At 44.3% G+C, this 12,745-nt stretch overlaps 1 protein-coding gene across 11 annotated transcripts in view; it reads left to right on the plus strand.

Annotated features, from left to right (window-relative positions):
• LOC137432743 (histone-lysine N-methyltransferase EHMT1) overlaps window positions 1–12,745 on the plus strand; it is a 280,570-nt gene that overhangs the window by 233,854 nt on the left and 33,971 nt on the right. For all 11 annotated transcript variants that reach the window (XM_068124901.2, XM_078783567.1, XM_078783569.1 and 8 more), the window contains 5 exons: window positions 1,065–1,232; window positions 3,041–3,185; window positions 4,991–5,068; window positions 5,690–5,805; window positions 11,284–11,370. In XM_068124901.2, coding sequence (XP_067981002.1) covers window positions 1,065–1,232; window positions 3,041–3,185; window positions 4,991–5,068; window positions 5,690–5,805; window positions 11,284–11,370 — 594 coding nt within the window. The remainder of the gene's footprint in view (window positions 1–1,064; window positions 1,233–3,040; window positions 3,186–4,990; window positions 5,069–5,689; window positions 5,806–11,283; window positions 11,371–12,745) is intronic.

The following is a 12,745-nucleotide window of genomic DNA, read 5'->3' on the forward strand; positions in this document are numbered from 1 at the left end:
CCGGACGAGCCCCCAATTCTGTTACGTGGTCCTCCCGGTGACTACCTGGTCTCGGTGACCCCCGGACCGTGAGGAACTACGCCAGAAAGATTTATTATGTATGCGCTTTCGTAACGCAATCAATATGAATTCCAACCAAGAAAAAACCCCACACCAAGGATCCGGAATAATCAATGATATATTCCCCGAGCAATCAACCATCAACAATCAGCACTCAATAGTACAAAGATGTAAACTCATCTACATTAACTCTAAGATGGCCATCTTATACATTCCTCACGTGAGCCCCACTCCCGACTCCCTCCGTGGTCAATGTCTCTCACAATGTCTCCGTACTCCTGTAGTTCGATCTCTGCACGTGGGCGGTTGAATGGACCCTTCCTGACGTGCTTTCACCGGGCACGTCCCGTACCGGGAACAACGGCTGCAGCGCGCACCTCCTGGCCAAGCAAAGCGGGTAATGTAAAGCAGGCACAGCAACACGCGGCTTGCCCAGCGCGCGCGGCCCAAGGTGCGACCCGTACGCGGCCTTGTAGACGGCGAGGCGAACTGTGCCAGCTGCTTGGTTGCGTGCACGAACCCACAGTGACTTGACGTGTCAAAGGGTAGTTACACGTCCCGGTAACTCCTCTCGCCAGACGGGCTTTGAAACGCCGATTCTCTTACGTTGCTCAATCGATACCGCTCGCGTCCGAGCTCGGCCAGGAAGAAGAAGAATCGTCGCGTCTCCAGGACCTCGTGTCTTTTCTTCTTCCGTTTCCGGTCTCCTTTTTCCCAGAAGGGCTCCTGACCCTTTAATCACAACAACCTTTAATCGACTACACATTGATAAGCAAAGACCTGAATAGTAATTCACATACATTCACATAAATATGTAACAGATGCATTAGAAGACGTGTATTGCGAACATATTGATCTTGCCGAAGCATAGCGGCCCAAGCTTTGATCGTATCCAGGTTGATACGTCAGAGCACTTTGGGGAAAACCATGGTATCATTCTTTATCATATAGTTCTTATGGGTGCAACGTGGGTGACGGTGACATTTTTCTTCCGGAACCATCAGGCTGTTCTTGGCACGAGGAGCGGATGTGGACGTTAAGAACAAAGAGGGCGAGTCTCCTGTGGAGTGCGCAGCTCTGGACACACAGCTGTGGCTGGCACTGCGTGTCAATCGAAAGCTTCGGGAGGTGTCGGCGAACCGCCTCATGCAAAGCGAAAGAATCCTAACCCGGTATGTCGTCAGGGATGTTCTTGAGGACCCCTGCAGAAACGGTTTTTGTGATGCATTCAGCATTGAGTTGCACAAACATATTTGTTCACTTTAACTAGATGGTATTCATAGAATACTTACCATATGAAGTCAACTTGGTGCGAGTCAATTCTTCTGTTTTTGAAAGTTTTTTTTTCTTTGATCCAATATGGCTGCCTGACCACGTGTGCGATGACATCATAACTTTATATTCTCTTATAAAATTGTTGCATAGATCACGCTCATTAAATTTCATATTTCGCTAATTTCACCCCAAATCCACTTTTTTGAAATACCAACTTCTTTCCTGGAAGTCCTTGGTGTACTTGTGTTTATACTTCTCCCACCCCCCACCCTTCCCACGCCGCCTCCCCCCAAGCCCTCTCCCTCCCACACATTCCCGATGTCCCTGCTCTCAAATGTTGTGTTTATGTGCTTCCCCTTCTCTCCCCATCTTGTCTACTGCTCCCCTTTTTATATACTTTGCTTGTTTGTCTGTTTGATTTATTTGTGTGATAAATGTTAGCTCTTTCACGAGCCTCGATTATGTATACAAAAAAAAAAAAAATTCAAAATAATCAGACAAAGCGTTATCCCTGTCGAATTATATGACGTCATAATTATGGTGTTGTCATCGTTAACAACACCTATTCCCCATATGGAGTTCTTTACAATGAGCCACGTTTCACTTTTTTCCATGGAGCGGTTTTGGAGATACAGAGGTGCAACGTTTTTTGGTTTTTCCAGGATGGTGCCTGTACAATGTGACCTATGATGTCATAATTATCATTAAAAATATTATACAGGAGGAGGCGCTCCTATGGTGAAAATTGAGTGTCAATCGGACCAAGAATTGCAGAGAAAAAAAAAATTCATACTGGTCGAATCAAAAGTTGTCCCTGTCGAATTATATGATGTCATAATTATGGCACTGATGACGTCATCGTTTACAACACCTATTCCCCATATGAAGTCCTTTAGAATGAGCCATGTTTCATTTTTTTCCATGGAGTGGTTTTGGAGATATAGAGGTGCAACGTTTTTCGATTTTTCCAAGATGGCGCCTGTACCACCTGACCTATGACGCCATGATTATCATTTTAAAAATCCACAGGAGGAGCCGCTCATATTCTGAAAAATTTGTGTTCATCGGACTAACAGTTGCAGAGGAATTTATTTTTTCATACTGATCAGATCAAGTGTACTTGTCGAGTTATGACGTCATAATGAAGCCATGGATGACATCATCATCATCAACATATCTTATTCCCCATGGGGAGTACTTGACAATGAGCCATGTTTCAATTTTTTCCATTGAACGGTTTTGGAGATATAGAGGAGAAACGTTTTTCCAACATGGCGTCCATACCACGTGATGACGTCATAATTATGAATGAAAAAATCTACAGGCGGAGGCACTCCTATGGTAAAATTTTGTGTCAATCGGACCAATGGTTGCCGAGAAAATGAATTTTAATAATGCAGACACGCACGCCACACGTATGCACCCGAATGCCTAACCCTGCTTTTCACTTCACGAGCACAGGGTAATAACATCCACTTATTTGCAGCAATGTGTGTAGTTTAGCGGTCAAGGGAAAATTGTCGTCACCGAAGTGCTTTACAAGTTTGAGCTGTGTGATCAAGTCTGCAAGCTTCAACTACTGTATTGGTTGCTGTCTTCAGAACAAGCTACAGGGTTTTGATGGAGGATGCATGTAAACTTGCTGGCAGGGAATTGTATTAATTGCATACACAGTGATACAGCTTCACCTTAAACAACCCTGCAGGGATGTAGCCCGTGGCTACGAGAACATCCCTATTGCCTGTGTCAACCGCGTGGATGATGAAGGCCTACCTGGGGGCTACAAGTACGTGGCCAAGAGCTGCGAAACCTCGCCCATGAATATTGACCGAAACATCACACACCTGCAGGTATGTGTCATGACAGTGTGTTTCTGTATCTTTTGGGTTCCAGACAAATCTTTCACTTTTTCCTGGAAAGCCAGCAGCTCGTAGTTTGGGATCATATTGTTTTCTACCCAATGATAAATTATATCTGTCATTTGTTTTTGCATTCCTAAAAATGAGCAAAACCCCACTGCAACTGATATCTTTCTTGCACAGGATTCATTGTCACCTCATAGGATTGTATCCTCTGCACATTTGAATGGATACACTAATTCCTATTTCTTAATTTCAATCACTTATAAATCTTACAAATTGCAATGTGACCCAGAAGCAACCTTTGCAGAACTCAACTTGTTATGAACTTCCACCTTGATGTAACGACTCCACGTGGAGATCCCACACCGTCTTTCGACAAAGAGTGGGTGATTATTGCCAGCAACTTGGCCAAATTCCTGTCTTAGCCTACAGGGGGTGGGGGGGGGGGGGCGGGGGAAAGTAAATTCCTGTCATCTCCTACAGGGGGGTGGGTGGGGGAAAGTAAATTCCTGTCATAGCCTACAGGGGGGCATGGGAGAGATAAGTTTATGTCATAACGTATAAGGGGGCAGGAAAAGGTGAATTCCTGGGGGGTGGGGGGAGGGGAGACGTGCTGGGAGGGGAAGAGGTAAATTTTCTTATCGTGACCTACATGGGGGGGAGGGGGGGGAGGTAAATTCCTGTCGTAACCTACTGGGGGGGGGGGGTGCAGAGTTAAATTCCTATTGTAACCCATGCAGGAGGGGGGTGGGAAGAGGTAAATTCCTGTCATCAAATAAGGGGGGTGGGGGAGGGGTAAGTTCCTGTTGTAACCTACAGGGTGGCAGGGGTAAATTCTTGTCACAACCTGCAAAAGGGGAGAGGTAAATTCCTGTCGTAGTCTACGGAGGGGGAGGGGGTGAGGGGATAGGGGAGGATGAGGAAGGAGAGGTTAATTCCTGTCGTAACCTGCTGTACATTCCTGACATAAGTTCCGGATCCTGCGTACCTCTAAGCCATCCTGCCAGCCCACCAAACTAGATTATATTGTACTATCCTGTGTCATACCATGCGCCATATTGATATATTTTATGCTGCACTACAATCGAGAACATCAACGTTCTCAACTATCATAAATATGCTTGCCCAATGTATGCTGTATTATATTGTAATACCCAACAGAGTGCTGTTCTGACCTGGATTGTCCTGCATCCACCTGTGAATTATTGTACATGATGTACTATCACGTGCTGTACTCTGTTTAAACAGGCTATGTTGCATTGTCCTACACTCTTACACAAACGTCCATACACACATTCAAATGCACACTGGTAATCTCACTGACATTCCAACACATAATAGTATAAATGCAAACCCCCCAAAATATTGAAGTAGGGAAATGGGGAAGGTGGGGATCGGTGTGTGGTGGAGGGCTGGTGGTTTCATTGAGCATGTGTTGTGAATACAAGATACGTATGCATACCTGAATGTGTTCTGGTCGTGAAGTTTCCCGCAATTCACAGACAAATAGTTATGGCAAAGACTGGAGAACAGAAAATTATTTTTGCTGGGGAGTAATTTTGGTACTAATGTTTTTAGGAAAATGTTAAGACGATTGGCACAAGGTTTTGAAGTTACTCTTTATCTATATTTTCACTGAAGGCAACTGCTTGTTTCTTTGCCCACAAATGCACTTGGGCAGCTCTTTAGTTGCTCAGAGTTGATGAGATGCTTGAAAGGTGTGGACAGAGCACCCGTTTTTGCAGCAAACTAATCTGATTTCATCCCCAATCCCTCTTCCCACTTGTTTCCAGTATTGTAACTGCCTGGACGACTGCTCCTCTAGCAACTGCCTGTGCGGCCAGCTCAGCATTCGTTGCTGGTATGACAAGGTATTACTCATAGCATTGAGCAAACTTCGAGTGCAGCATCTCTCTCTCTCTCTGGCATGCCAACTGAGAACTTTGTTCTCTGACCTCACACCCGAGCCTTCCCCTCTCGAGCATGCCGAGACTCTTTTAGGCGCGTAACATGTCTGAAGGCATTTATGGGTTTCCCGTGTTATACGTTGGGCCTAGGCCAAAATGAACGCCCCACCCCACCCCTCCTTTTTATATATATATATATATATGTTTGTTTTTTTAATTGTTTTTTTTTCTTTCTTTCTTACCTTCCTTGGGCTTTCTGCCGACATGCCAAGGAGATATATTAACATTCCTACTGAAAGTGTTATCAATGCTGCTGGCTGTTGCAGCTTGGGAATCCATTTTCAAAAGCTTTGCAGTTACAGGCTTTATTTACTTTCTCATTTGAACAGACTTCACCTCAGTCTGTTCTTATTTTACAGATTTAATGTCATTGCAGCAAAGATTTCCTGCCTTTGCAGAGATAAAGTATCCAGAGACGCTTGGCTGTTAACTTTTTTTGGAATTTATCATAATTTGCACACCAAAGAGCTGAGGCTCTTGACCCATTGCTTCGACTTTCTGCTTCATTGGTTTATTGTCTTGCAGGATGGTAGACTGCTTCCAGAGTTCAACAGGATTGAGCCGCCACTCATCTTCGAATGCAACCATGCCTGCAGTTGCACAAAGGCATGCAGGAATCGCATGGTTCAGAATGGCATCAGGTAAAGAAATTAATTTTTAGCTCACGTGGAACATGGTTCTGGGGAGCTTATGGGATGGCGCATCGTCTGTCCATCAGTACATAAACACTTGCAACTTCTTCTCCGAAACTGCTGAGGGGATTGTGACCAAACTTGGCTAAAATATATTTTGGTATGTTGTGACTCAAGTTTGTTCACGGCATTTAAAGAATTTGGAGTCTAAAGGGATCTACCCGGGGTCAGTTGGTCCAGGTTTGATCCCCCCCCCCCCTCCCTCCTGCGTGCCCCACTTTCCCCCCAAAAATAGGTATTTGCTTTTTTTTCTGAAAATACACACACAATTTCAATGAAACATAACCATAACTTTCATCACAAGTGATGAAAATCTTCCCACTTGTCTTCCCACACAAATTTCTTTTTTCTACGAGGTGAGCACCCAAGCACGAACAACTGGGTCAGGAGGATTAAGGGACAAATCACAGACTGGTCAAACAAGTGGAACATGTCTTTCAATCCTGCCAAATCTCACTCTCTTACTATGTCTCTCCGAAAAGATCGACTGGACAACCCTCCCATCTACTTTCTCAACAATCCTCTCCAAGAAGTTCTGTCACTCAAGCTTTTGGGTCTCACTATCTGCCATGATCTTTCTTGGGAAAACCACATTTCCAAGCTGGCCTCCAAAGCCAGTCGCCGACTGGGCATCCTCCGTCGTGCGAAGTCCTTCCTCGGCACACCTGAGCTCCTCACCACATACAAGGCTTTCATCCGCAGCTCTATGGAATACTGTTCTCCCCTATGGGCTGGTGCTCCTGCCTCACACCTGGCTCGGCTTCACGCTGTTGAATCCAAAGCTTTCAAAATCATTGGAATCTCCCGCGATGAAGCTATCTCTGAGGGCCTTTCACTCACTCACCGCAGGCAGGTAGGTGGTCTTTCTGTCTTCTACCGACTCCTCTCCGGCCTTGCTCCCCCAGCTCTCTCTGTGCTCTGTCCCCCAAATATTCCTACAGGTCGCACAAGATCTGCCAGCAACCCTCTGATGGTTAAACTGCCGAAATCTCGGCTCTCTGCTCACCTTCACTCTTTCATTCCTCTTTTCTCCCGCCTGTGGAACAAACTCCCACACTCCCTTCAATCCCTCTCCTCCCTCCAGGTCTTTAAAACAGCTGTTCACCACCATCTCTTATCTTCCCCCATCCATAACCTTGATCTTTTCTACCCCCACTAATTCACCCCAGATCCACCTTGTTTGAAATTCCAACTTATTTCCTGGAAATCCTGGCAGTGTCCATATGTTTATACCTCTCCCACCCCCCCCCCCCTTCACATGCCTCCCCCCCTTCACATGCCTCCCCCCCAAAGCCCTCTCCCTCCCACAGATCTCTCGATGTCTCCATGTCTCTCGGTCCCTGCTCTCAAATGTTGTGTTTGTGTCCTTCCCCCTCTCTCCCCATCTTGTCTACCGCTCCCGATGTTATTTGTTTTATGTGTCTGTTTGTCTTTCTGTGTGATTAATGTTCGCTCTTTCACGAGCCTCGATCTTGTATACAAAAAAAAAAAAGGGAGTGAAGAGGGTGGATTGAAGGAGAATGGATGAACTGAGGGAGGAGATTGATGTGCAGATGAGCTTGATGGGGAGATTAGTGAAATGCTGGCTGAGATGGGCTGGACATTTGGTGCGGATGGGGGAACAGGAAAATGACAAAGAGAGTGGATAGATTGAGGGAACAGGACGGAAAGAAAAGAGGTAGGCCATGGTTGAGATGGGAGGATTGTGTGAAGAGGGATATCAGTAAGGTGGGGGTGGTTTGAGGGTGGAGAGAGTTGGTTGAGGACACAGGGAAGTGGATGAGTATTGTGGTCAAGGCAGGGTGGGAGCTTGGTGCCATCAGACTTCACCCCTTATAAAGGGAAGAGGAGAACAACAAATGATTGGTGATTGAGAGGAAAGATTGGCTGTGTAGTCACACAATGACAGACCTATGGAAGACTGCAGTACAGCATGTTGTAGCAACTTTATGTGGTTACGCTCTCCTGACACTATCCTATTACTTGTAAAGTCAATCACAAAGGATTGCAAAGCTGACATTCGGCATTCATTAAAAATAGTAGCTTTTTCTTTGGCATGTGTGCGTGTGCGTGCATTGGTGTGGGCATGTCTGTGTGTGTGTGTGCCTGTGTGTGTTTGATTTTTATCTCCATAATTTGTGTTTCAGAAGGTGGAATGTAGTCCTCCCAGGACTCGGAAGTATCCACCTTTGTTTTGGTGAAGGATCGTGATTCATGGACTAAGTTGGAAAGTTATGTTGTTCACAGAGTTTTGTTCCGAGGGCTCTTCTCAGGATCGTTAACGAGTCCCAGACAGCCTCCAACTGTAGTTTGTTTGTGGTAATGTTCCCCAGGATGGTTTGTAAGATCTTTGTATGGTTCTTCCTGTAGCTCTAATTATAATCACTGGTTCAATTTTGGCACTCTTCAGCTTTCAATATCTTATCACTCCATCGTTGAGGTCTTGATATTTGGTCATTTTCTTCATTTCTGCATTATTTAGACCAAAACCACTGGGTAATGAAACCTCAATTAGCAATGCCTTATTTTCCTTTTTGTATCAGCATACTATATCCGGTTGCAGTGCTTTGTTTTCTATGTTTACACTCGATGGGATCCTCAGGTCTTGCGTGAGCATTATGTCCTTGTTTTCAATGATTGCTTTTGCTTCATGTTTCCATTAATTTTGTGGAACTGGAATATTGAAATTTCTGCAGATGTGCCAGTGGATTACTCTACATACCTTGTTCTGTCTTTGGGTGTAGAGCTGTTCTGACATGAGCTTTTTACCTACCGAGAGGAGGTGACTTGTGCTTTCTGTTTCTACCTTGCATAACCGACACTTGTCCGATCCTTGGACTTGAGACTCAGTCCTGACATCTTAAAGCCATCCGCGTAGTATCCTTGGTCTGGGGCATTTAAATAATGATTCTTTCTCTGTCCCAATTGAGCAGACCTCTTCTTAGCCATCCCAGTGATCCTTCTCTGTCTATCCCAAATCTGTCCAATTCTGTTTCGGTTATTTCTCTGAAATAACCTCAAAGAGTGGGCCCTGGTGTCTGTCCATCCACCTGCCTGTAGGTACATACATACGTATGTTAACATTTGACGAAAACATGTCCACATGAACTACCTGACCAATATTGACCAAATTTTGTCTGATGCATCAGGGCAACAAGGTCTCATTGGGTTGTGCTCTCCAAAGGTGTGGAGGAGATGAAATAGAGTCCGTGTGTGGGGGAATCCAGATGCTCCCCCTATAGGGGGTGGAAAAGGTGGGTTTTGCCCCAAATATTGGTATTTCATTCAAAAATCTGCTTCCCATAAACTGCCAGACAGATTCAGAACAAATTCGCCACGCCGCTTTGGGACCATGCCCTAACCTTAAGTTGTGCTCCTCATGGTCGTATCCTCCCCCCGGAAAGGGGGCCAAAAGCCCCCTCCTCAAATCCCTCATTTTCACGAAAACATCTTCTCCACAACTACCTAATCATTGCTGACCAAATTTGGTACAATGCATCAGCGCAATAAGGTGTCATGGGGTTGTGCTCCCCATCCGAATCTGCCCCTTGTAAGAGGCTGAAAAGGGGGGTTTTGCCTCAAATTCAGGTAATTTCCTTTTTTTTTTAATCTTCTCCGAAACCTTGGGGATATAAAAACTGTCAGTCCCCCACGGGGCTATATATCTATTTATTAAAAGTGTAAACGTGAACTGGAACACTATTTTGTTTCTCAACATTTGGGATATCTTCAATCCCATAACTGGGTTTGTTATTCCTCTTGTAGGAAATTCTTCACATCGCCTGTAAGGGTTTATTCTTTGTATGTTCTTATGATCAGGTGTACAGTGCATTCAGAAAGTATTCAGACCCCTTCACTTTTTTCACATTTTGTTATGTTGCAGCCTTATGCTGAAATCGTTTAAATTCATTTTTTCCCTCATCAATCTACACTCAATACCCCATAATGACAAAGAGAAAACAGGATTTTAGAAAGTTTTGAAAATTTATTAAAAAGAAAAAACTGAAATATCACATTTACATAAGTATTCAGACCCTTTGCTATGACACTTGAAATTTAGCTCAGGTGCCTCCCATTTATCTTGATCATTTTTGAGATGTTTCTACACCTTGATTGGAGTCCACCTGTGGTAAATTCAATTGATTGGACATGATTTGGAAAGGCACACACCTGTCTATATAAGGTCTCACAGCTGACAATGCAGATCAGAGCAAAAACCAAGCCTTGAGGTCGAAGGAACTGCCTGCCGAGCTCAGATGCAGGATTGTGTCGAGGCACAGATCTGGGGAAGCCTACTAAAAAATTTCTGCTGTATTGAAGGTTCCCAAAAGCACAGTGGCCTCCATAATTCTTAAATGGAAGAAGTTTGGAACAACCAGGACTCTTCCGAGAACTGGCCGCCTGGCCAAACGGAACAATTGGGGGAGAAGGGCCTTGGTAATAGAGGTGACCAAGAACCCGATCGTCACTCTGGCTGAGCTCCAGAGATCCTGTGTGGAGATGGGAGAAACTTCCAGAAGGACAACCATCACTGCAGCACTCCACCGATCTGGGCTTTATGGCAGAGTGGCCAGACGGAAGCCTCTCCTCAGTGAAAGACACATGAAAGCCCACAGAATCTTGTTTCTCACAGTCTGAGAGTCCTTTAGGTGCTTTTTTGCAAACTCCAAGCGGGCTTTCATGTGTCTTTTAATATATACTTGGACTAAAGCTCGTAATAGAGCTGACACACACACACACACACACACACACACACACACACACACACACACACACACACACATACTGACGTGACAGAAACAAACACTGAACACAGCCACTGAGCTTGGGGGCAGTGCCGTCACTTTCTGGGATACTTTGGGTATCAGCGACATCACAACAATGGTGCCGCTTTTCTCACCATACTCAGTGGGGCATTTCCCCAAGAGGAATTTCCTCCTCTCCATGGAGGTCAACCGATGGGGATTGTCGCGCTTTATCCTTTTCAAACAAGGAAGCAGAACGTACCATTTTTTAAGTCTTTAGTATGACTTGAACCGGTCCAAATCGGATGGGTGTTTTTAGGAGACACCATATACTTACTGGGATGGCTGTTGGCTCCCAACAGAAGCTGATCCGCTCTTTGCCAGGTGTTTTTTTTTGGTCCTGGCAGGGTGTCACAGTCACCCTCCCCACTAGCAAAGCCAATGAGGTGTGTCGATTTAGTTGCCGACTACGAGTGAATTTTAACAGTCATTAAATGAAGTAGAGCAGAAAATAGTTGATAATTCTCCGGTTTTTTTTTTTTAATTGTGAGCCTGCTTGACCTTTTTAAAAAGGCATTGTGAATTGGATGATTATTTATTTGTGACCATTGCAATTATTTTTTCAGCACTACATTGTACTGAATGCCTGCCAGTTTTGAAGCTCAGGTGTGTTCTGTTTCAGGGTACGATTACAGCTTTACAAAACCGAGAAGATGGGTTTTGGTGTACGGGTATTGCATGACATCTCACCTGGTACCTTCATCTGCGAGTGAGTAAACCCATTTAGCTTGTACCTTGGTGACCGAGCTGGGTTTTGAAGGATAAAGGCAAGACGCAGTGTATGGAGGGGTGGTGGGGTAGTTGGTGATGTAGGAACATGATCTCCACGGTGGGAAAAATGGGAAGTTGAATATCCTCATTTTTAAGTATTTGCGTTAATGAAACTTTACTCTTATTTCAACATCATCAATATTTTGCTACCAATTAATCCATCAATTTTTGATGTGAGAGAAATTAAAGAATGTAAATCAGGAAATGAATAATTTTGTTTCATATTGCCATATAATTATTTACATTCAATTTTTGGTATTTCCATTTTCTGTTCATAGAGATTCGTGATGCGTACTTCACTTTTTCAAAAACGGTTATATTGATCAGATTCATTTTGTGTTTAATAATCACGTGTTGCCTGCCACATGTACATCATGCCATTATCACCAAAGCATGAGGGCTCTAAATGCCTGGTGTTTGTCGATGCAGGAATCTGACGTGCTGTTTACCTGCTGGGTGAAACACATGCAAGTCGGTGCCCAAACTTGTGTGGGTATACAGTCATGTGAAAAAGTAAGTACACCCCATGTAAAGTTTTGACTTTTTCAACATATTTCAACATACAGCTATTTAATCTTCATTTCAACAATATTGATCGATAAAGGTGATATAATAGAACAAATATCATGAAACATTTACATTTTGTAGTCCATTGTATAATTTAAATAAACATAAATGCAAATTTCGCAGGTGGAAAAAGTAAGTACATCCCTGGCTCTAATAGGTGGTATTGCCCCCTTTGGCAGAAACAACCTCAAGTAGGCATTTCTTATAACTGTCTACCAGTCTCTGACATCGACTGGGAGAAATTTTTGCCCATTCCTGCATGCAGAATTCTTTCAGCTGTGCGATGTTTGAGGGGTTTCTTGCATGCACAGCTCGTTTCAAATCCCCCCCCACAACATCTCGATGGGATATAGATCCGGGCTTTGACTTGGCCATTGCAGAACCCTCCATTTCTTTCTTTTCAGCCATTCCTTGGTGGATTTACTGGTATGTTCAGGGTCATTGTCATGTTGCAAGGTCCACCTTCGGTTGAACTTCAACTTTCCGACAGATGGCCTCACATTATCCTCAAGCACCCTCTGGTGCAATGAAGAATTCATAGTGGATTTTATGATGGTGAGCTGCCCAGGCCCTGATGCAGCAAAGCTGCCCCAAACCATAATATTTCCACCACCTTGCTTTACAGTTGGTATCAGGTTCTTGTGGTCAAATGCTGTCTTTGGTTTTCGCCAAACATGTCTTCTGGTACTGTGGCCAAATAGCTCTACCTTTGACTCATCTTTCCAGAGCACATTGTTCCAGAAGTG

This window comes from Myxine glutinosa, chromosome 8 (assembly GCF_964187855.1).
Source record: "Myxine glutinosa chromosome 8, kmMyxGlut1.1, whole genome shotgun sequence".
Classification (NCBI taxonomy): domain Eukaryota; kingdom Metazoa; phylum Chordata; class Myxini; order Myxiniformes; family Myxinidae; genus Myxine; species Myxine glutinosa.